This window comes from Capsicum annuum, chromosome 9, assembly GCF_002878395.1.
Source record: "Capsicum annuum cultivar UCD-10X-F1 chromosome 9, UCD10Xv1.1, whole genome shotgun sequence".
Classification (NCBI taxonomy): Eukaryota; Viridiplantae; Streptophyta; class Magnoliopsida; order Solanales; family Solanaceae; genus Capsicum; species Capsicum annuum.
In genome coordinates this window covers 80934965-80960204 of record NC_061119.1, presented here as the reverse complement: position 1 = coordinate 80960204, position 25240 = coordinate 80934965, and the positions used below count along the sequence as shown (strand labels likewise).

Sequence of the window (25240 nt, the reverse complement as noted above, 5' to 3'; positions counted from 1 at the left end):
TGAGAGTCGTTAAAGTCTATTTTCTCATTAGTTCATTCTAATGTTTGGGGTCCTAGTAGAGTCGGTTCACCCTTAGGTTTTCGTTATTTTGGTAGTTTCATTGATGATTTTTCAAGATGTACTTGGATTTTCTCAATGAAAGATCATTCTAAGATATTTTCTATATTCAAAATTTTTTGTGCTTAAATACAAACTAAATTTGGTGTTTCTATTCGTACTTTTTATAGTGACAATGCCTTAGAATACTTATCCTCTCAATTTCGGGAGTTTATGTCTCATCAAGGAATTATTCACCAGACGTCTTGTCCGTAAGAACAGTATAGCAAAAAGGAAGAATAGGCATCTTCTTGAGACTGCTCGCACTCTTCTCATTGAATCCCATGTACCGCTGCATTTTTAGGGCAATGCAGTCGTTGCATCTTGTTATCTAATTAATAAAATGTCATCATCTTCTATTCAGAATCAGGTTCCCATTCCATATTGTTTCCACAGTCACCTCTCTACTCTATCCTCCCTCTCGTCTTTGGGAGCACATGCTTTGTTCATAACTTAGCCCCTGGAAAAAGATAAATTAGCCCTTCATGCTCTCAAGTGTGTTTCTTGGTTACTCTCGAGTTCAAAAAGGATAACGTTGTTATTCACCAGATCTTCGTCGCTACCTTATGTCCGCCGATGCCACTTTTTTTTAATTTCAACCTTACTATACATCTTCTGAACATGTTAATATGTCTGAGGTCTTACCCGTATCTCCAGATTTACCTGTACCAACATTTGAGGAATCAATGATTACTTCTACATCTCCAGCTGCAGTGCCACCACTTCTACATCTCCAACTGCAGTGCACCACTTCTGACTTATCATCGTTGTCCGCGTCCAACATTAGTCCCAGATGATTCATGTCAAGCGTCGGACACTGCTCCTACTGCAGACTTGTATCCTCTTAGCCAATCAATTGCACTTCAAAAAGGTATGTGTTCCACTCGTAAAGCTAATCCACATAATACTTTCTTAAGTTATCATCGTTTATCATCACCCCATTATGCTTTTGTATCATCTTTGTCCTCTGTTTCCATCCCTAAGACTATAGATGAAGCACTTTCTCATTCAAGATGGAAGCAAGCTATGATAGAAGAGATGTCTGTTTTGCATAAGATTAGTACTTGGGAGTTTATTTCCCTTACTGCAGGTAAATCTACTGTTGGTTGTCGTTGGGTTTATACCGTCAAAGTTGGTCCAGACGGTTAGGTTGATCAACTTAAGGCTCGCCTTGTTGCCAAAGGATATATACAAATATTTGGGCTTGATTATAGTGACACTTTCCCTCACATGGCTAAAATAGCTTATATTCGTCTTTTTTTATCTATTGTTGTTCGTCATTGGCCTCTTTATCAATTAGACTTTAAGAATGCCTTTCTGCACGATGATCTTGAGGAAGAAGTCTATATGGAGTAACCACCTGATTTTGTTGCTCAGGAGGAGTCTAGTAGCCTTGTATGTCGATTGCGCAGGCCACTCTATGGTCTGAAACAGTTTCGTCAAGCCTAGTTTGGAAAGTTTAGCACAGTAATTCATCAGTTTGGCATGATTCGTAGCGGAGCTGATCACTTAGTGTTCTATTAGCATTCTGAACCAAATTTGTGTATTTATTTGGGGGTTTATATTGACGATATCTTTATCACCGGCAATGATCAAGATAGCATCACTAAGTTGAAGCAACATCTCTTTCAGCATTTCAAGGCTAAAGACCTCTGCAGACTGAAATATTTTCTAGGTATTAAGGTTGCTCAGTCAAGATCAGGTATTGTTATTTCTCAACGCAAGTACGCATTACACATTCTTGAGGAGACAGAAATAAAGGGATGTAGACCCATTCCTATGGATCCAAATGCTACACTTCTGCCAGGACAGGAGGAGCCACTCAGTCCTGAAAGGTATAGGCGGTTGGTTGGAAAGCTGAATTATCTCGCAGTGACTAGACCCGACATACACTTTTATGTGAGTGTTGTATGTCAATTTATGACTTTCCCCTGTGATATTCATTAGGATGCGCTTTATTCTGCGATATATAAAGTCAGCTCCAGGTAAAGGACTACTCTTCAAGTATCGAGGTCATGAGCATATCAATGGATATACATATACTGATTGGGCAGGATCACCCTCTAATAGACGCTCTACATCCGGATATTGTATTTTACTAAGAGGTAATTTGGTGTCTTGAAAAAGTAAAAAATAGAGTGTGGTTGCTCGATATAATGCAGAAGCAGAATATCGAGCAATGGCTATCTTGTGAGCTAGTTTGGATCAAAAAACTGTTGAAAGAACTAAAAATTGCAAAAATCGATAAGATGGAACTTGTGTGATAATTAAGCAGCCCTTCATATCGCATCAAATCCAGTGTTTCATGAGAGGACTAAACACATAGAGATTGATTGTCACTTTGTCAAAGAAAAAATACTCTCAGGAGATATTGTTACTAAGTTTGTGAAGTCGAGTGATCAACTTGCAGATATCTTCACCAAGTCTCTCACCGGTCCTCGTATTAATTACATTTGTAACAAGCTAGGTACATATGACTTGTATGCACCAGTTTGAGGGGAAGTGTTGGAATATGAGTAGGAATAGCAAGGATTATAATGTAGTGTCTATAAATAGGGTCTGTAATTATGTAAACACACAATTTTTCAATAATATTTTTTCTCCATTAATTCTCACAAGTCTATCACACGGTAAAAATCTTTCGCAAAGTATTTCCCCTCTCTCCACTCCAATTACATGAAACTCTTTCCATTTTGGAGAGTCCCAAAGTGTTCAATACCATTCCATTTCCACACAACTACGAATACTTTCAACAATTTAGTTCATTAAACTATCCAAATTTTAAACTTCGTTACGATGTTTCCTCTATCACACTAACTTTTCAACCATTGCTTTTATTATATTTTCTACTATATCTGAAGTCAAATTTAACATCTTAAAGTACCATTCAAATATCATAGTATATAGTGGGATGGAGAATTATTTTCCTTTTGAAATGTATCTATTTTCTCTATTTTTGCAGCTTTAGGCAAGAACAATGCTCGCTGAGGTTCAAACAGTTTAGTTCCTTAAATATGGAAAAACTGTTTCCGCAAAACAGGTATGCAAACATTTAATACATTCGTGATGTACATGGCATTTGTTAAATATTGCAATCCTGCAAGTTCTTGATGTAAACAGATATCTTGTCTTTTATTTGGAACCAGGAACCAAATGTAAAGGTGGCGTTTGAACTGGGAAACAGGCCTACTTTTACTTTGGTTTTAGTTGTATGGAAAAATGTAAGTATTTCACATTGGGCTCTATAAGGATTGTGCTTTTAAACACTTAAATAGTTAAAGAAAAGGTTAATAACAGACTGAACTCGACCAAGAACCTACATTCACCCGAAACATAATACTAAGAATCTGAATTGCTGAAGAGAAAACAGATCCAGGATAAAAAAAGTTTATGCAGAAAAAGGGCAGTTCAGTGAATGGAATACAGCCCTTTGCAGTTCTCTCTCGAGAAACAATATTCTTGTTTCCCACCAGGAAAAAAATGTTGTGAGTTCAAAATCAAAGTCAGTTACTTAGTCAAAAACAGGAATTTGGATTGCCAACCAAGCACACTTTAAGAACTAGCAAGGGTATCTTGACTAGACTGTAAATAGCTGTACAGAGGAATCAGTAAATTTGTACAAATTTCTGGTTCTAACAGATCCTCTCTCCCAATTCTCGACCAAACTCAAGTTAGGACCTAGTTTTGGGCCTTCAGGAAAATTAGCACCTTAGCACCAAATTTCTATCTTTCCTTTATTAACATTTTTTTTCCTTTTTTATGATTTCTCACTCGGTATCCAGTACTCGCTTTGAGGCCTAACCGATTGGGATTTTCGTCAGGAAGTCTCATTTTGTGGCGGCTACGGGTTAAGGATGGAGAGATCCTTACCATCCCACCACAACTTTTGGTGGTGGATGATATTCACTATACCATTTGCCCTTTAATGAATTCCCCTTTCTCGAGTTCCCTAAAATTCATACTTCATGAACAACTCAGCCATCCAGCATAAGTAGCATGGAGACCGGTCTCAAGGAAACCCACTCTTTGATACTGTTCACATCACAAGAAGATACAAAACAGCCCAACCCATCCACACCCATCTCGTGAAGTTAAACAATTCTACTGTATATGTAAATATTAAAGAGTGACAATCTGCTTGTTAATGGGGAATATTATAGACCAGCAAAAATGTGCATAAACTCGAAGTTCCTCACTAGATATCATGATCTACTTATAGTATCAATTGCTCGCATGTACATGCACGTGTATATATATTGCAGATTCAATACATCAACAAATTTTATGGTACATACGCCGGCTTGCTGATCACTGCAAGCCAAATTTAGGTTAATGAAACAAATTAGCCTCTGGCTAACATTATCTAACTCACGTATTTAAGAGCATTATCTCTGTGCATTTAACACAATTACCAAATCTCCCAGATCTAATAAACACAGTCTTGGCGAGGCAACAGGTGCATGTTGTGCAAGAGATGACCCTCAAAATTAGAATGAAAATCAAGAACCGGATCCATTAGTCAAGTTCACCATATTATGCAGATTTCTTGTAAGCCTTCCATTAGTTAACATGTCTTTGCTCTTTTGCACATTCGTGAAAGGTATAAATCTGATGGGTTAGCAAATCATGAATGTGCTAAATTAGAAGCCATATAAGAATTTAAAGTTTCTAACCTTCGTACTGTCAAACCAAATTCCAATATCATAATTGATTCCACCAGATACCCGATGTGCCTAGTACGCCAAAAGAGCTACAGCCAGGTAAGAAGATTGATCAATTAGTTACACAAGAAAATAACAAGACTTCTCCTTGTTATGTCAATAGAAAGTAAGATATTACTCAGGATTGGAAAATGGAAATTATGAAAATCTAAATCACCTATAATCAAGGCATACCTTGCTGAGAGCAATCACTAAATAGAATCAAAGACAGTAAAGGCACATTTTCGCCAATCTCACAAAATATGCTTAATTTGGAACGCACTTCTTGGGAAAGGACTTTCAGAGTTGTTCTTGGGGAGGATAGTAATTTATGTTCAGACAATCCATTTTGGAAAGTGCTTCGGTCAGTACTAGAGAGATGGTTTTGTTTAGCCAATCTTTTCAAAAAGTGATTTTGAGTGTCAATTAAGAAAAAACATCTAAATATTCGCTTTACAATTAGTATAATTTTAATAGACAACTTATTTTAGATATTTATTATGAAAGAATTAAGCTTTTCATTTACTTAATTAAAATTTAAAAATAAAATTGCAAACACATTTAAAAATTTAATCAACATAAGTTGCACTTAAATCAAAGTAACTTGCATGGTTTTGCAAGACCTGCCCTCGGACTTGAACTTTCCTCAACTAAACACCTCTATTTGGCAAATAAAATGCATAATAAACGCCAATTACCACTAGTCATGCTTATGTTTCACAGCTTTAAATAATATGACAAAAGTGTGCCAATTACACTTGTAAGGAGTGGATGTGGTAACAAGGAACTAATAGAAAACAAGATAAAATTTCACTCTTTTTTCCTTTTTTTTCCCCTTCTCCTTCCTGCAATTTCCTCCCCGTCCCTTTTTCAAGAAAAGAAGGCCCTCTCTTTGTTCTTCATTTTTCACCAACAAACCACCCATCTCATACATCCACAGAAAGAACTCGTGACTAATTACCTACAGGAGCTTCACAAAACCCATTTTCCTCACAATCTTCCCATCTCCTGTTAACAACCCACAGCCGAAATATATATACATACATTTTTACACAGCTCATTCCAAATTTTACATCCTCACCTATAAACAGTTTACTCCTCATCAACTCACTCCTTCACCAACTTCTTAACCACAGAACACCCACAAACATACATCCATATCTTAGATAAAAACCCAAGCAGCAATTTAAAGCTCCAAAAACAGACGTTATTCTGTGCATATTTACAACTTCATCTTCCTTCCTAAAAGAACCCATAGCTAGATTCAATTCCATACATCCATCATAAGAAACCACACTTCACTCATTTAAGCTTTGGTAGAGAAGGCATTAATGCATAATTCCATAGCAGAAAGTCTTTTATGGAGAAACTAAGCGAGACTAAGTGGGAATTCGGACATAAAAATTGTGAAATTTGAAAAAAGAAGTATTTGGAGAAAAGATGAAATGATATTTTGAAATTGGAGATGTGTTTGGACATGAATATAAATTGGAATTGTTTCTTGAATTCTGCAAGTGCTTTTGAGTGTTTTATTTTTTTGGAAACTGGTAACTTTGTATATATTTCATAGGAACAGATCGGTACTTAGGGAGTATTGAACCATAGGCTACACACACATACATATAGTGTCTGTGAGGAATACAAACCACAAAACAAGCAAAATATCTCACACAATACCAAGTACATATGTGGCCAACTAACCACCACTCATTTTAAATAAAAGACTTGTCTACTCCAAAATATCTACTAACTAGGAGTTTCTAGATAAATCTTAATTTTTCTAACAGAAATCACATTTAAAACAGAACATCCAAATTCTATGATCCTATGTCTATAATAAGTTACTTAGGGAGTATTGAAATCATATTTACAACAGAACCTCCAAAATCTATGATGCTATGTCTATAATGAGTCTAATACATCAATAATAGAAACAGGGTCATCAGAGTATATCTGATTACACCAAAAACAGCGGGGCAAGATACAATTCAAACTTGATCTGCTGATACTATTCTCTATATTCTCAAAACATCTAGAATTTCTCTCCTTCCAAATTGTCCAGAAGCAAGCAGGAAGTCTCCATCTGCTTCTATTTTTGCCAGCAAACCCACTTCTTCCCAGCTTTATAGTGCCTTTGTGATCTTCCCAGGCATAGACCATGAAATGCCTTTGAGATTTAAGAAGAATCTTCATAACTGTCAGTTAATCCTATGGTATATAAATAGGTGATTAACTGTCTTTGCTTTTTAACCACAAAAGAAGCATCTAGGACATAATGTTATCCATCTCCTCATCATGTTATCCTGTGTAAGAACTGCCCTCCCTAGCTAGCAACCATACAAAGAAGGCAACTTTGTGAGATATTTTAGTTTTCCAAATGTGTTTTCAATGCCACTTGTCTTGCTGATGATTGGGAAGATTCAATTGCCTTCACCTTAAATCTGCCTATCACTGTCCTTCCACCTTATCTCATCATCAGAATGTTGAATCCCACTAAAATGATCTATTGTACCAAAGAATTTAGCCACTCTTAGTACTTCCCAGTCATTGAGTTGAGTTGTCTTCTGAAGGTAAAGCTCCACCCTTCACCAGTCAAAAATTCTTCTATAGTTTTCCATTGGTTCAACACTAGGTTGTGAGCGTCTGGAAAGAGCATTGTTCACTTTAATCTTGGGATTGCCCTTAAACTCTTTCCACAGAACACTGATGGATCTCCATAAGTTCACTCCATAAGGAGAAGTAACTTCCTTGGTCATCCATATATCTTCCTCCTCATATTTTGCTTCAATTATTTTCCCCACAGAAATAGCTTTCATTTGAATACTTCCACAGCCATTTCATTCTCGGTGAGTAATTGTTGTTCAAATTCTAAATTACAAGTCCCCCATACTTCTTATCTAATATCAGTTCCTCCCACTTTACCAAGTGGAAGCCTTTTATTTATTTGTTCCCCTTCCATAAGAAGTTCCTCCTAATTCTATCCAATCTTTTAATGACTCCTTTTGGGATAGAGAACAAAGACATCATATGTGTTGGCATGACTGTAGAAAATTTTCATCATTCCCAGGGTATAGCTTGGGTAATGCCAACAGAGATTGCTGACAAATTTTAGCTGGGAGGACCCAAGCTATACCCCTGGGATTGATGAAAATCTTCTACATTCAATATGTGATGTTGCAGTGCAAAAACAGATTATTTACTGTCTCAGCTTCCTTTCCACATAAGAAGCATCTTAAGCAAAGTGATATCTTCCTTTTAATCAAACTTCCATGAGTCAGGACAGGCTCTTTATCTAGAATCCAAGTTGAATATGCGATTTTTTGGTTCCATCTTCAGCAACTAGTGCCCTGAGCTGACTTTATAAAGTCCTTTAGGCTGTACATTACACAAACAATCTACACCTTATTGCAACCCTTGAAATCTCTCTAGCTGTTTGAATTTCCCAGTCATTCATTCTTCTTTTGAATCTGAAATCCCATCATTTTGTTGTGTCCGCATTTCAGCTACTGTGTTATGCAGAAACTGAGCCAGGTCAGATAAATCAGGGAACAAATCCTGCGAAGGCATTTTTTTTTTCTTTTGATAAACATCTTGCGAAGGCCTTTGTCCCTATCCATTTGTCCGGAAGCTGGTCTTGGCTCCATTGTGCACTGTAACATTTTGAGTGTTTTCTAGGAAGGACCAAAAGGCGCTAATTGATCTCCAAAGACCGACTCTATGGAGTTGTAATCTCCTTCGATATCCAGCATTCTTCTTCCCCGTATTTACTTTTTATGATACTATCACACAGACTTAGGCCCCTGTGCTTATCTCTATAGCCACTTAATCTTCAGAGCTTTGCACTGATGTTTCAAATTCCTTATGTCGAGCCCACCTTGTTTCTTACTCCTTATAATGTCCTTCCATTTGACTAGATGGAAGGCTCTTTTTTCCTTGTTCCCTAGCCATAGAAAGGACCTTCTGGTATTGTCCAGTCTCTGAATAACACCTGAAGGATAGGGAAGAGTGATAGCATGTAAGCTGGTAGAAAATCTTGATGTATATCAAAGTGACGCTTTCACAAGAAGTCAAGCTAAGGACCTTCAAGCATATCAAGCTTTATGGATGGAGATGGAATCTTTGGAAGGCTCCGATATGGATGACTTGAAGATATTTAATATATCAAGTGTATCTACCATTTAAAATTAGCTTGTAATTTAAATGAAGGGCACTTTGGTCTTTCCTTACTTCTTTTAACCCTTAGTATAAATAGTTAGGTGTTAGGGTTGAACCACTAGTTTTGGAATATTGAATATTTGTGCCTCTTTTGAGAGCTTGAAAACCCTTTGTTGATTTTCAACAATTGTCCTAGTATTTGCAAATAAGGTTACTACCTTCTTAAGGATTCTAATAGATTAGGTGCTTTTAGTTCCCAATTAAGGAGTGTTTAGGTTAGTTTCACCATTACATCTTTTGATTGTTTGAATCTAACTATGTCTATTTTTCTTTATTTTCTATCTTTAATTCCTATCTTGCTTCTATTTTCTTGTTTCACATCAAATTGGTATCAAGAGCTTGGATTAGATTTGTTTTTCACAAACCTAAGTCTTGGGGTTTTGATATTTTCAAAAAGAAAAGAGAAATCAAATTTGATTGAATGTTGTTTGATATTATTCCTTGAGTTATATGTTGTTGTTCCTAGTTGAAGAAAAAAAGAAAATAAAAAAAAATACATGGCAAAAAAAAAAGTGAAAGTCATGTTGAAGAAGAAACTTGAAACCGGGTTTTGGTGTTTGGTTGAAGAAATTGTTGGTAAGAAGTTATTGGTAATTTGGTAGAATTGTGGGGAAGTTATATCTCAAATTTGAGCTCATTTGCTTGGATATTGAAGAAGCTGAATTTTAGAATTATAAAATAGTTCAAATCTTTCAAACTTGTTTCTTCTTTTCTTGTTAATTCTAGCTAGTTTGCTTTGAGTATTAATTCATACTTAATGTTAAACGAGTTAGTGTCTGTTTAATTTATTCGTGCCAAATTTTTTCGTGCTTTTTTTCTTTCATTTCATTGTATGCTTATTTGTTTACTTGTCTGTTAGTTTTAATTGTCCGTTCTGGATTACATAAACTCCATTCCATCCCGAAGAAGTAGTACTACTTGTGAATTATCTAACGGTGTTGACTCTCAACCTTGGGTTCTTCAAGAGTGGTAAACAAGCAAGAGTGAGCTGAGTTCATTTGAGGGTAGCCTTAGAGTGATACACGAGAGTGAGTGACAAAAGAGGGAAACATGAACTCTATTTTTTGAATCTAATTACGTCTATTTTTCTTTATTTTCTATCTTTAATTCCTATCTTGCTTCTATTTTCTTGTTTCACATCACATCTAAGACTGCATTTATTAGGGTTAGTCTCCCAAGGAAAAATATTGAGACTTCCTCCTAGATAACTGGTTCTCAAACTTCTTCACAATCCCGTTGGACTTTGACTTTTCTCCCAAAGGCATATCCAAGTAGATAGTGGGAGGTTACCAACTTCATCTCCTAGTATTATGGCTAGTTGCTCCATGTGACTCTTTCTCCAATTAATGTGAAGACCAAAGATGGTGTTCAAACAGGATTCGAATCACTCTCAAATACTTCAGTAGCTCTTCTTCTACATTACAAATTAAGGTGGTCATCATGCATGCTTAAAGTGGAGATCTCCATACTTCTGTTGTTGTTTCTATCCACGTCAAAACCGTAAATTCATCCATCGTTGTTGGCCACCTTAATCATGCAATTAAGCCCTTCCATAGCCAAATGAAGAGAAAAACGGACAGGGGATCACCTTGTCTGATCCCCCCGTGAGCATCAAAGAAACTTTCAGGACCTCCATTAACAAAAAAAAAGGCAATCCGGTGCACTAAAGCTACCGCTATGCGTGGTGTCCGGGGAAAGGCCCCTCCATTAACAAGAATGGAGAATTTCACAGTACATATGCACAGAACTTTACCCTGGTAATCCATTTATCACCAAAGCCCATTTGCATTGGAAATATTATTATAAAACCTCAATTGACACGACCATAGACTTTTTCAATGTCAAGTCAGCATAGTATCCCCAGCTATCCTTACTTGTTTCTTGAATCTACAGCCTCATTATCTATCAACACTACATCCACAAGCTGTCTACCTCTAATGAAAGCCATATGTTGAGGGTGCACTAAGGAATCCACCACTTTTTTTTTTTTTGAAATAGGTAACTTTAAGGAATCCACCACTCTTTTCAACCTTTCTGTTAGTACCTTTGAGATCAGTTTGTAGAAATTGCCTACAAGGCTTATTGGTTTGAAATCATTTAGTTCCTTAGCTCCTTTCTTCTTAACATTGAAATTTTTTTCTAACATCTCCTCAGCATGGGAATTGGGGAAATCCTCCAAAAAGTCATACTTCAAAACCTCCAAACACTTTAGATAGAATCCCATTGTGTATCCATCAGGGCCTGGAGCTTTGTCTACTGCACACAACTTGAGATAGTTTTAGACTTCCTGCTCATCAAAATTCTCCTCCAAAGCTACTTTCTCTGCTTCTGAATTAGTGGGGCAATCGTTGATATTTACTGTTCCATATTTGCAATCTCATTGATGGGGTATAGGAAGTTCTTCCTCCGGCTAATGTGAAGTCTTGATATCCCTCAAAGAGAACCAGAATGACCCTCAGAAATTTGAGTTGCTCTTCCACTACATCACAAAATGAGTGTATCATTTGCATATTGGAGATGAGTCACCTCCGAATTTTCCCTTCCTTTTCTAGCCACATCAAAACCTCTTAGTCAACCATTTGTATTTGTTGTTTTCACCATACTAGAGAGACCTTCTGTAGCTAGTAAGAACAGAAACGGTGACAGGATAACCTTGCCTAAGTCCCCTTTTGTGCTCTGAAGAAACCTGACAGGATAACCTTGCCTAAGTCCCCTTTTGTGCTCTGAAGAAACCTGTTGGTGCCCCCACTGATAAGCACTGAGAAGCTCCCCATTGAAAAATAGTATTTGATCCAATGAATCCAATTCTGACCAAAAGCCATCCTCCCCAGAATATTCAGTAGATATTCCCTGTTGGCATTATCATATGCTTTATCAATGTCTGACTTGCAAAGTATTCCTGGCTTCTTTTGTTTCATTTGTGAAAATAGCTTTTTGGAGTTTTTCAAATTCAAGAAAATTACAACAAAGCTAATGCATGCATTATTTTTTCTGACGCATCCTACCAAACGATCCATTAGTATTCTTAGATAAATGGGATTGGGTAACAGATAGCTGAAATGGATTAAACTTCTGCATCAAAACTACCATGTTCTTAGTTCTGGTTAATGGAGTTTTGGCAAACATTTTGGGATGTAGAGTGAAAAAGTTGCCTATAGTATAGCTCGAAATACCTTTACCCACATATGTGATGTCCTTATTCTCCATGTCAAGCAAGGTAATCAAAACTCTAGACAGATTGAGAAGGAATTTTCTGTGGCATGGTAATAAAGAGGCCAAAGGTCTCAATCGGGCAAAATAGGAAATAGCACAACAGAGAAAAGAACTAGGAGGTATGGGGTTAGCAACTTGAAACTACAAAGTAGCAGTTTACTCATGAAATGGCTAAGAAGATATAATGAGGGGGGTCAAGCTCATTGGAAGGATGTGGATCCAACAGAAGTATGGGCAGAATGGACAATGGTGCACTGACGAAGTCAAATACTTGTCGGAGTTTGGAGAACTAGCAGGTCCTTATGGACACCCCTGAGGACGAATACAAGTTACTATGTGGGCAGTGGAAGAAAGATACTCTTCTGGAATGACAGCTGGAATGGAGAAGGCGCTTTGCAGAAGACCTGCCCTAGTCTTTTCTCTCCACATACTACAACAGAAGAATTTGGTCATCACGGGGTTGGAATCCAGCTTTCAGGAGATTAATTAGTGAATGATTGGGAAATGAAAAGAGTGGTTGCATTGTTAGAAAGGGTGGGAAACTTCTACTGGGATATCTGCTAATCCTGAAACCATCAGATGTAGACTCAATGAAGATGGAAAATTCTCAGTAAACAGGGTATAGAAGAGGGTCTCATCTGAACTTAAAGGAAGTTCCAAGAGTCCATGGACAGCTATTTGGAAAAGCATAGCACCAACAAAGGAGAAATGCTTTCATGGTTGGTGTTGAAGAAAGCATATCTTACGCATGAGAAAGCATCTAGATTCCCTCTATGTATGGAGGCACTAGAAACTAGTGGTCATTTGTTCCTACACTGTAAGTAACATCACAAGTTTGGGATCTTTTCATCTGTTTGGCTAGGGAAGAATGGACAATAACAGAGAATACTGTAGATTTACTGAACTGTTGGATCAGAAGGGATGGAAGCAAGAGTCAAAAAAGAGTGGTGGAAAACAGTACCAGCTTGTATTTGGTGGACCATATGGCAGGAAAGAAATGATGGGATTTTGAAGGTAGATCCAATTCCATACAAGAGATCAGATTGAACTGTATTACATTTTGATGTCTGGTGTATAGAACAATGTACAGAAGAAGTACAGGAGCTTTGTAATTAATTTTCCCTTGTAAATCAGTTTTTTTGGAGGTTGCCAGCATACCCTAAATGCTATGCTTAAGGCTGAGGAATATAATTTATCAGTTTCAATTTAAAAAGAAAAAAAAAAGTGTTTTCCGTAAAAAGAAAACCTTAAATTTCCAAAATGAAAGTTTGGTCAAATAGGCTATAAACCAAGTTTTGCATACAAAACTAAAGCAATTTAACATTGTTGAAATATGAGTAGGAATAGGAATAGCATATAAACCCCTATTTGAAAAAGGATTGTAATGTAGTGTCCTGTTTGGAAAATGATTGGAATGTGGTGTCTATAAATAGGGTCTCACAGTAATAACGTGGACACAACAATTCAATTATATTCTATTGTTATATTTTTCACAAACATATTGGTGCACATTACATCTCCAGATATTTCTACACATGGCTCATAATTAAGTGAAAGGAAAATGGAAAAATGTCAAATATTGATGGAAGACCGTCCATCAAAACTCTTAAGAGGAAAGCAGAAGAAACTAGATGAACTCATCAAAACACAAACTTTAGACAAGCTTATTTTGGGCTTGTAATTCAGATAATATATCGAAGATATTTTGATATCTTCAAGAATAAGAAAAGAACCTGTCACACTTTTCAACTCAAAAACTATGTATCCTCTTAAAAATTGTTCTTAAATTTACTGTTGAGGACATAATAAAGAAAACAAAACATGTGCACTCTTGATCAGGTTAAACTTTTATATGAGATTGTGACCATTATCATATACAACTTCTACGTGCTTGGCTAATAAAAGGAATCAAGCCTGCACATTGAGGACAAGTTCAAGACATAATTGAGAAAATAAAAAGTTTTTTCTCGCTAACAGCTCAATCTGTTAGATGAAATAGTCACACATACTAACATGTGCAAAGCTACCAACCAAGAAAACATGTCAGGTAACAGGATTTGATCTTTAATCACTAGAACAGTATTTAAGTGATCATCCTGTCAAAATAGAAAATATTAGACAGATTATGGTGCAGTTTGACCTGAAGCTTTCAAATCACATTATTCTGATTGAAATAATACATAAAGAATAGCGTACTATAATACCATATGAAAAAATACGAACCTGGACCAACAAGTCACATGCCATAGACAGAAGATCTTCGCCATACATACTCTCTTGAGCATCCAAATCTTTTGATAGTGGGAGATTTTCACAATACATTTGTGTCATCTTTACAGCTATTGTCTCCAGCTCTGGAAAAGAAAAATGACAAATACTCAGCATCACATCGGGGTTAATGCATGACATAGGATACAATCATGCTTGATAAAAAAAATGCAACTTATGCACCAAAAATAGGCTTTGCAATAGATGTCAACTTTCTAAGAAAGGACAAAGGTTCATGAATGATTAGATGATCTGAGATGTCAAAGTTTCTTGCATCATTAGTGACAAATTATGCACGGACACAACTATAAATATTCAAGATAAATGGGTCTAGAACTCCACATCAAGTTACAAAATATACTGTCTACATAGTTTTCAATAACATGGCCATTGGTTTCGTTGAAGGAAAAAGTAAACGGATTCCCTACTAAAATGTCATTAAAGTAATTCTTGAAGTACATGTATAAAGACTACACTATAGGCTAGCACAATTTGAAGTATTGATGACTTTGATTATAAATGTATAAACTCTACATTATACGCTCGCACCATTTGAACTACTGATAACCATAATTGGTGCAGAGCATTTAACCTTTCCACCAAGAGAGCTGCAAATGCTGATCACTTTACGGGAAGACCAAAGTGAGGCCAATTTCCTCAAAATGTAATTTATCAAACGTTGTATTTCTTCTCTGTATAGATAATTTCTATTACAGCATCATTAATTCGGAAAAGATCACAAAGCTATCACATCCATATTTTTATCACTTGACAAAAAAAAAATTAAACTTTCCTCTTAAACTCAGCATGTAACATAAGGAGTGAAGGCACATGCCTAGATGTTACAACGTAAGAAAGATTACTTTGAAGTGACCCTTCTACCTCTCATTTCTAATAAACATATATAGATGAGGCCCAAAGACTCCCTACCACTCCATACAAGATAGTAACTGCCAACACCAACCCCCACTCCACACACTATCCTGCCCGTGAGACCACCAACAAGGAGGTGAAGTGCCAGAGCACGCGTGCATTCTAGTTCAACCTCCACCAATAACCCCGACCATCCTTCTATTCCCCTATACTTCATATCCATTTCACCTTAAACTCCTACCATCACCAAAAGCTTAGGCCTTACCACCACCAAAAAAAAGACCCTATCAGTGATCCCTCGACTACTAAATTCCTCCGTCATATCTACTTTACCATTTTGTTGTAGCACACTGCCCAGAATAAACAGATAATTACAATCTGCATGCAATCCAAGACGTACGGACATCAACAGACTATATTTCTTGTTTCAATTCCAATTCACTATGATCCCTTAAGTGTGTATACAAGTCTTGCATGAAACAATTAATTCAACATGCATCTCCTCCAAAACATATCCATACTCAACAAAAGGGAAAAAAACAAGCTATAAAGTGTGTTCCTTCAGTTCATTCAACAGAGAAATACACTAGGGTGTCAGCGTAGAATTGTTTCCGTATATGCACGGATATGATGTGTGCTTCCAGTTGTGCGTATTTGAACATCTTTATATGTAAACTTGTCTCCATCTTACATCAATATGAACGTGATAAATATCTAAGAAGAAGATGTACCATTAGTGGGATGAGTGACCATGCTTCCAACAATATTTTGAATTTTGAACACAGAAATATGCTGCCCAAGAGTCTTTCTGGGATTAGTTGGAATAGACTCACAGCATTCCATCAGCTTCTCCAGAAGCTGTGTCTTCTTATCAAGATCCAAAATGTGTAAAAAAAATTCAACATCAGAAGCAAAACAAGCCAAATGTCCAAACCTGTGATCAAGGAGGAAAATCTCAAGGATAATATGGAGGTTATAAACAAGCATAACAATGAAACACCCCACAATAAAGCAGAATACATTCCTGATTTCAACAAATCAACAAACTGGGATAAGTATGACCAAAAGAGACTGCCCACAAAGTTATCATTCATCTCAACACTTAAATATCTTTCAATAAGAACTTCAATTGTAGAGAAGCAATCCAACTTCAACTCTCTAATTCACAACTCAGATTATTCTCAGCAGACATCCATGGTATTGAATTCTAATACTAGGTACTAAAACATCCCAAGTTAATGAAGCTGCTTTGCATTACAGTCTTCACCAAAAATGCACAGATCTTATATTACCCTATCTAGAGTTTAAAATTTAAACCAATTAGGAAAGGAAACGAAGGAATATTGGAAGAATAATAGAAGCTACCTGAAAAAATATTGTACCAAGGCCTCCAACAACTTATCCACATCACCTTTTCCATGTAGAAGCTTTCTTTTTTCGATCTCAATATTTGCCAAGTAAGGACATCTTACAGTATCATCACTTGCCTCTGTTAACAACTTCTGTACAAGAGATGAAGCATTTGATAGGCGAGAACCAAACTACATTCAACAACTTGCATTAGTCAGACACAATCATAGAACCTGGAGATAGTAAATTATTTAGAGATATTAGTAATTACTGCTTCATCTGTCATGTGAGAAACTTGGGAGTGCATCAGCTTTAGAGGATAAGTAGAGTCATTGTTTGCTCCCTTACACAAGCTACTGTCATCCTCCAGTAAACAGCCAAGATAATGGTGGAAACACTCCCAATCATCGGGGCTGCCAAAGAGTTTAGTGTTACACATACTTTTGTGATAAAACAGTGGAAAACAGGGCCAAAATTGCTTCCTACTTGAGCACACAAGAACTAATATCATTTGGTTACCACCTCCATTCATTTCGAAAGTAAGTTTTCATGCGACACCAAAGCTTTCAAACTGACTGTTCCATGTGTTACAACAGAACAAACCAGAATCTAATATATTGCACTTAACACCAAAGAAGTCTGTCTGTTTTATATATAAGGGACATAACACGCATAAAACCAGGTTTTGGTGTGTAGTGAAGAAATACAACAACAACAACAACAAACCCAGTGTATTCCCACCTAGTGGGGTCTGGGGGGGTAAGATGTACGCAGTCCATACCTCTACCTCTGAAGAAGTAGAAAGGTTGTTTCCGATAGACCCCCGGCTCAAGACACGAGATACCACACAAACACATAGTAAAGCACAGCACAAGATTATATAACATAAATAAGGCACCCATAAGTAATATAAAACAGAGGAAAGCACACAGATTCGTAATAAAACATGGAACACGGACTCATAACAGGAATAAAACCCCCACCAAGTAATTCCCTACACTAGCGACTCAAACTGGCCCTAGTCCTCTGCCCTAATTCGCGTCCTCCAGACCTTCCTATCTAGGGTCATGTCCTCGGTGAGCTGTAACTGCTCCATGTCCCGCCTAATCACCTCACCCCAGTACTTCTTCGGCCTACCCCTACCCCGCCTAAAACCATCCAACGCTAGCCTCTCACACCTACGGACCGGGGCATCCCTGCCCCTCCTCTTCACGTGTCCGAACCATCTCAATCGAGCTTCCCGCATCTTGCACTCCACTGGAGTCACACCAACCTTCTCCCGAATAGTCTCGTTCCAAACTCTATCCCCTCTAGTCAGCCCACACATCCAGCGCAACATCCGCATTTCTGCCACCCTCATTTTTTGGATGTGGGAGTTCTTAACTGACCAACACTCCGCTCCATACAACATGGCCGGACGAACTACCGCCCTGTAGAATTTGCCTTTAAGCTTGGGCGGCACCTTCTTATCACACAGCACCCCCGACGCGAGCTTCCACTTCATCCATCCCGCCCCAATACGGTGCGAGACATCCTAGTGAAGAAATAGAAAATAAAATAGTGAAGCGTAATCTGGTACTAAGTTAATGTGTTCAGATATAAAGAAAGACCCATTTAATGATAATCTATAAAGGGCAGCCCGGTACACTAAAGCTACCGCTATGTGCGGTGTCCAGGGAAGGGCCCCACCACAAGGGTGTATCATACGCAGCCTTACGATAATCTATCTAAGAAAGAAATGCTAGCCCACGTCACTACTGATACGACAAGGATGAGTTCATATTGCATATAGCAGTCCTCATTTTTTCTGTGAGATTCAAGATTTAACAATACTTTTGGGGGGCTGGTGGACTGGAATCACAACTGCAGGATACCATCTTCTAAATAAGAAGAGAGAAGGAATAATTAAAGAAAGACAACACATCCTCCTCCAGCCAAATGAATCAAAATCACATCAAGGAAGCATAAATTTGGTGGTGGAGGAACTATTGGCCAATCTAATTAATCATCATTTGTGTACTTGAGTTACTCCAGTTCTTGCAATAGGCAGAAAATCTCAAGTATAAAGCTGAGATGTGCTGCCTCTCAAAGTTCCACACGGTTCTATAAGTACCATAATATATTTAATAGTTCTAAAAGTTCCTCCTCACAAAATAAATGTTAAGGGAATAACGACTATATCTTTCATGATAGGGCCTGCTTGATAATTCTGTTAAGAAATTAGGCTCAATAATCAATAGAAGAATATTAGGAGACGAGAAATGATTATGAAATCTTTTCCACCAGCTGGTAGAGAGACCGTGAATTAAACTTCTATTAAAAAATAAATAAAAACCAACTTTAGTTATTGTGCTTGAGTAATTAATAAGAAAGTTTATAACTTAAAGTTAAAGGCTTCACATATTCTTATTTCAATTAGTATTAGTTTAAACACTTCACATATTATTATTTCAAGTAGTATTTTCACGTAATTAGCATAATTTGTTCTTAAGTCAGACAACTTTCTTAAAGGAAAAACTAAATGGAACAACAAATGACACTTCTTACGGAACAAAGACAATAAATGAAGCACAGTTTGACTGTCTTGATTCAAAATCCCAGTTAAATCCTAAACTTCCTTAAAAACTCAACTGAGAGACAAATAATGTCAGATTTACATGCATTAAGATCGTCTTAAGCTTTGTAGTTTGGCTGCTGACTGGAACATGGTATTGAAAACAGTGTTATATACACTTTTTTCCTTTCTATTAGTGTTTGGGCCAGCTTGCCCTTCTTGAATCCACCTAACAGTTTGTTATGGTCGACAAACACAAATGCGAAGTAATCATGCCCACAAAGGCTGGAGCAAATCGGCTCACATTGAGTATTGTAGATGGGATTCGTACCTGGGATCTCTAAGTTATTGCTACTATACCTCAACCATTGACCAAATTGTGCTATATACACTTGTCCAGCTATATTTCTAACCTCCCTTATTTATTTATTTTTCTTCTTTACTTATCAAAAAAGGTAGGAATTCAATTTGTTGCATTGTTAAATGTGGTTCGTCAACCAGAACTACATTTGGCCCCCTCCCAAGCCACAGCGACTAGGTTCATCGCTAGTTTTGGTAGAAGGCAGCTTTATTCAAAAAATGTCTTTACAAATATTCACCAAATCAGATTATCTTCTTTAATATCTCTCAGAATACCTGAAATTAATGTCACACATCGTTTTAAAATTTCAATGTCTAACAGCTAGGATAGCAGCATATACAATTCAAATGACAACAAGAAAACACACGAACGAATAATGAACATAGATCCACCAGCATCCTCAAATCACATACCTTAGTTCTAAAACTTTCTGGAATACACTGGCTGCAGCAGCATAATCACCTCCTCTAGCAAGAAGTCTCCCCTGTCAACTTGATGCCAAAGAATGCACATTTAAGGAACGAAAACAATGTTCCCCACAAAATAAAGGAGTATCCTGGAACTAATATGCCACTGAAATAAAATGTATATCCAATTTACAGAAGAAGAAAAATTCTATGCTTTCAAGACACTTCTCACCTAGAAGCTGACACCAAATGTAAAAGTTATCTGCATTAAGGAGTAACATACCTATGAAAAATACTATTCATACACTATTTCCATTTTTTTGATAAAGGTAATGTTACTTCAGCACTAAGGAAATGCTGGCTACCGTCAAAACAGATTTACAGCTGGCTCAAAGCTAAAACAAAACCTTGCTACACCAAATACCTATAAGGATTTTACAAAATCTAAAATTTGTCCAGCATCCTCTACGCCCTCCTCTTTACACCAAAAAAAGAAAGTCCTCATGCAGTTCCATTTAATTTTCTGAACTGATTCAGCAGTATTCGCAAGGCATCTCTTGTTTCTTTCTTTCTAAATTGTCCACCAGATGCAGGGGGGATCATATTCCACTTCTTCTGACGTTTACTCAACCCCTCTCCTGACCCAGCCGCTTAGAAGATCAGAAGTATGTTTGGGCATTGTACATCTAGTTTGTGTCAAGTCCAAGAATAATGCCCAGAACTGGGAAGTTACTTAGCAATGTAGGAACAAATGACTATTTGGCTCATTTGTTTCATTACAGAGGGAGCACCAAGAGGCTATATGTAAGCCTCCTCTTTGGAGCTTTTCATGGGTAAGACAGGCCTTTCTAGCAACCAGCCATGAAAAACATCTAACCTTAACTAGTACCTTGTTCTTCCAAATCTTCCCCGAAGGGCCACCAATTCTCCCTGGTAGAGCTTGCAAGTTGCACTTTCCTTTACACTATTTTCTTTCCATACATAAAGATGCTATTTATAAAAACCTTACACAAATTCTTCCTTGTTCAGCATCCAACATCAGTGATCCAAGTAGCAATCATGAATCCTATATATGCAGTTGGGACTTCTATTTCAATCAGAAATGCTGCTATCTATCTCATTTTATACAACAGAGAGTCAACCAAGTTTAATGACTAGTGACTACAACTTTCTCAAACTTCTTCCAAAGTTTGTTTAATATTTACAACTCTGGGTTTATAGTACTTATCAAGGGAATGGTATCCGAAACAAGCCCTCATAATAGATGCTTTGACATTTCTGGAGAAGTAGGACTGTGCAATCCTGAACCCGAGGTTGCACCCATTCCACACGAGAACCTGGTTCCAACTTTTTTATAACCAGAAAAATCCTCGAGTTAGTGGGGCACGGTTCAAAACTCGTTGGACAACGGTCTCCCGTTACCCTTCTCCACTTTTCTTTTGGATAAAAGTAACAGCTATCTAGATATCAACAGGTATACCACACAAATTGTGTTGTCCCCCCTCAAAAGGTAGCCAATTACAAAAAGTGTCCTGACTACTATACTAATTACAAACTGCCTAGCACATCAAAAACATCTTCAGTTTGTATTAACATTTCCTGTTTACACCAAAAGTAAAAGAGGCCTAACCAACTCATCTAGAACTTCTGAATAATGCTATATTTGTCCTCAAAACATCCCTGATTCCTTTCTGCCCATATAGACCACCAAATACATGCTGGAACAATCTTCCATCTCTTCTCCTTGTTGGCTGCATTACCATCTCTGTTCCAGCATTGTAAACTTCCTTAATGCTACCGGGCATCACCCATCTAATTTTCCTTAGGTTGATAAAAAATTTCCACAGTTGGTCAGCCTATTTACAATGTAAGAAAAGATGGCTGATTTGTCTCTATATGTTCACCACAAAAGTAACATCTTGAGCATAGTTGAAATCCTCTCTTAGACTTTTGCGAGTCAGAACTGCTTCTGTCACCAATAACCAGCTAAAACAGGCCACTTTGTGTGGAATTTTAACTTTCCATATCATTTTCCATGGCCAGCACTCCACCTGATTGTTGTTGGAATTTAAAACCTTGTAAGCAGATTTTACTGAGAATTTCTCCTGGCTGTCAAGTTGGCCCTCCTCCACAAAACCATTGGACTGGGCAAGAGTGTTGTAGAATTCTATTATTTTCCTCAGTTCCCAATCATTCAAAAGTCTTCTAAGGTTGAGATTGCATCCTTGTCCAGTCCACTTCTTTTTTTTTGGACCAAGTAAAAGTATTTTCATTCATAATCATGACTAAAAAGGCCATATACACAGGTTATACCCAAAGATCAAGACTCTACAAGATATGATTCTCTACAAACTCCATCCAATCCTCTAAGCAAGAAGGAACTTTTTGTTTAACCCAATAGAAAGTAAGGGAGCGAAGGATACTCCTCAACTGCAAGAAACTCAACTCTACACCTTCAAAAGCTCTCTTTTTTCTCTCTCCCCAAACTAACCACATTAATGCAATTGGAACCATGTTTCAGGCCCTTAGTCTTCTACTTCCTCTCCTACTCTTCCAAATAAGTATCAGATCTTTCACAGTTCTTGACATTACAAAAGAAGTTTGAAACCACCTACAAATCTCATGGTAAGCCCGCAACGTGGAAGAAGGTGATCCATGTCCTCGCCCATCTCCTTACACATGAAGCACCAACTAACGCAGACAACCTTCTGCTTTCTAAGATTTTCAGTTGTCAAAATCATCCGTCTAGTGGCTAGCCAAGTGGATTTGGGCTTATATGTAGTTGGGATGCTCCGGTCGTCCCCTCTTAACTCGATCCTTGCCCACTTGAGATAATTTCTCAGTTCTGTTTCCTCCTCTGTCACCGGCAAACCACCACAAAGTTCACCGATCTCATGGAAAATATCATCCGTCCATAAATGCATAGGCAAACCCATAGCCCTAATCCAAGTGGATTTGGGCTTATATGTAGTTGGTTCACAACCTGCACAAGGGTTCCACCATTCTAATTTTATTTTGATTCCCTTCCATATCCAATCTCCCTGGAGGATCTGTTCCGCCATGTACCTATTGGCAAACTCGAATAGAAAGCAGCCATCCATCATCTCGTATATATTGACTCCAAAGACCTTCTTCCACACTGTTGAAGTCCAGCATCTAACATCAGATAGAGTAGGATTTTCTGCTTTGTTCTTACCAAAAGACCCAAATATGCACCTTCCAACCAATCCTTGTTCCCTGCTCTTGAAAGCTTCATCTGTTTCAGTCAATTTCCCTTTCCCTTTAGATGTGGATGTGTCTGAATTGTTGCTCTGCCATTTAGTGTCTGAGATCACCTTTGCAAAACGCACCTGTTTATGAAATGTCCTGCACTTGGTCTTCATCACCTTCAGCGGAGTGCATTTAATGAAACTCTGTATCTTAAATGCCACATTCCCCCACCCAGCACTAATGTCTGTTTCAGGTACAATACTGACTGATCTGTCCTCTCTCTTTAGTGATAAAATGTTCATGTATCTCCCATGAGCATTATATTTCCTGGTACCAAAGAATTTTGTCGCCTGGCCCTTGTATCTCCATCTTCTCACCTGACTTTTTTGATCAGATGAAGATGAGGCTTCTCTGAGAATGAAGCAAATCCATTCCATCACCTTTTCGCTAAGTGTGACCCTCCTCAACATGAACAGTGAATAAAGGCATAAAGAAGAAAGAGAGGCTTCGTGAGCTACCACAAAAGGTGATAGCTCGTGGTTCATGAAGAAGTTGGTAGTTCCGGCGAGAGTGAAAGGGTGTTTCTCCCTCCTAAAAAGTGGAGAGAAGATTTTCCATAACCATTCCTGGGAGAATTTTCTCCACCCTCAAACCTCCTTTTTTCTAAATCTACAATAAATTAAGAACAGTCTTTCATTGCTTTGTTGATTTTATTGCAGTTTTTCTTTTTCGATGGATATCTGACTATGTTAAAATTCGCGCATAAAACCCAAGGGCCTGTGAATAAAACCCCTGACTGCACAAAGTTCCCCCCATGTTTCTTCCCACTCCAACCAGGCATTTGTCTATGGCAGGAGTTGAACCCATGGCATTCCCTAACCCCTAAACTACACATCACTTGGTGCCCTACCCACTCGACCTAAGCCCGTGGACAAAGGAATGTCCCCGAATGTAAAGGAACTCGTCCTTCCTCTTTCAAATTTACTAGTCATTGTTACGACTAGTCAACTTAATCAATGACCTACAAAAGTAAAAGCAGGAAAACGCAGGCAGTACCTGTAAACGTAGTCTATCAACTTCAGCCATTATAAGAGACCCAAATTTTCCAGTAAGAAGTTCTAAGGCATCTCCATATTTAGATTGCTGCTCTAATAAGGAAATATATACAATAACAGCTGCAAAAAGGCATGAAACATTTCAGTAGATAGAACGAGGTTCAAGGATAAGAGAGCACCAGGCCTAATTACTCATGAGTTATGGGAGAATAAACATAAAGCACCTTCCGGTTCATGTAAACTATGAGAAGCAATATGCTTCTTCAGAAGGCCTTCTGCTAAGAGTAATAGCTTCTCTCCTCCATTGCTGCAGAGAACCTATAAATGAATGGAAGGAATATGAGAAATCCAAAATCATAAGGTTAAGTTAAACATCAAAAAGTTAAAATAAGATAAATCATTACAAATTTTCAGGATTTATACGCTGGAATTAAAAAAAATTATGGGATCAGGAACTATCAGATATACATCGAAAATATTTACCATGAGCATGCATGTACTACAGTATTACACTTTTTCTGAAGACCAAATCAGCAAAATCAGGGAAAAAAAGCGCCACCAAGAGAAGCTGACATGATAGAGAGCCAAGTGTGGCAATCAACATTAATAGCCCACAGCCAAAAAGTAATAGAGGAAGGATGAGAGCAAGATGGGAGAAAGGATGTAACGAGCAAAAAGGCTGAGAGTCCTGGGAAATCATATAGTTGGAATGAATGATTTTCATTCTAAAATTGTTTGACGTAACTTTGACATAGTCATCCTCCAATCAATGAAAAATATTTTACTCTAATACTGCTAGAGTTTTTTGTTCTGTTTTGTTTTAATTATGGTAATGTTGAATTCCGATATACTGGCTACCAACAAAAATAATTTACATCTGAAAACAACAAAAAACAAAGGCAAGCTTCAATAAAAGACTATAAATATTCTACAAATTC

The 25240-nt window shown here is 37.5% G+C and overlaps 1 protein-coding gene across 2 annotated transcripts in view; it reads right to left on the bottom strand.

The window, feature by feature from the left end:
* LOC107842646 (N-terminal acetyltransferase B complex auxiliary subunit NAA25) overlaps positions 1–24620 on the bottom strand; it is a gene marked incomplete at its 5' end in the record, with an annotated part of 73398 nt that extends 48778 nt beyond the window's left edge. For both annotated transcript variants that reach the window (XR_007044882.1, XM_047396872.1), the window contains 8 exon segments: positions 4770–4846; positions 14448–14578; positions 16097–16299; positions 16731–16906; positions 16987–17128; positions 20044–20114; positions 24304–24422; positions 24527–24620. Coding sequence is in view for 1 of the 2 variants with exons in the window: in XM_047396872.1 (XP_047252828.1) it covers positions 4770–4846; positions 14448–14578; positions 16097–16299; positions 16731–16906; positions 16987–17128; positions 20044–20114; positions 24304–24422; positions 24527–24620 (1013 nt within the window).
* Positions 24621–25240: the final 620 nt, after the last annotated feature.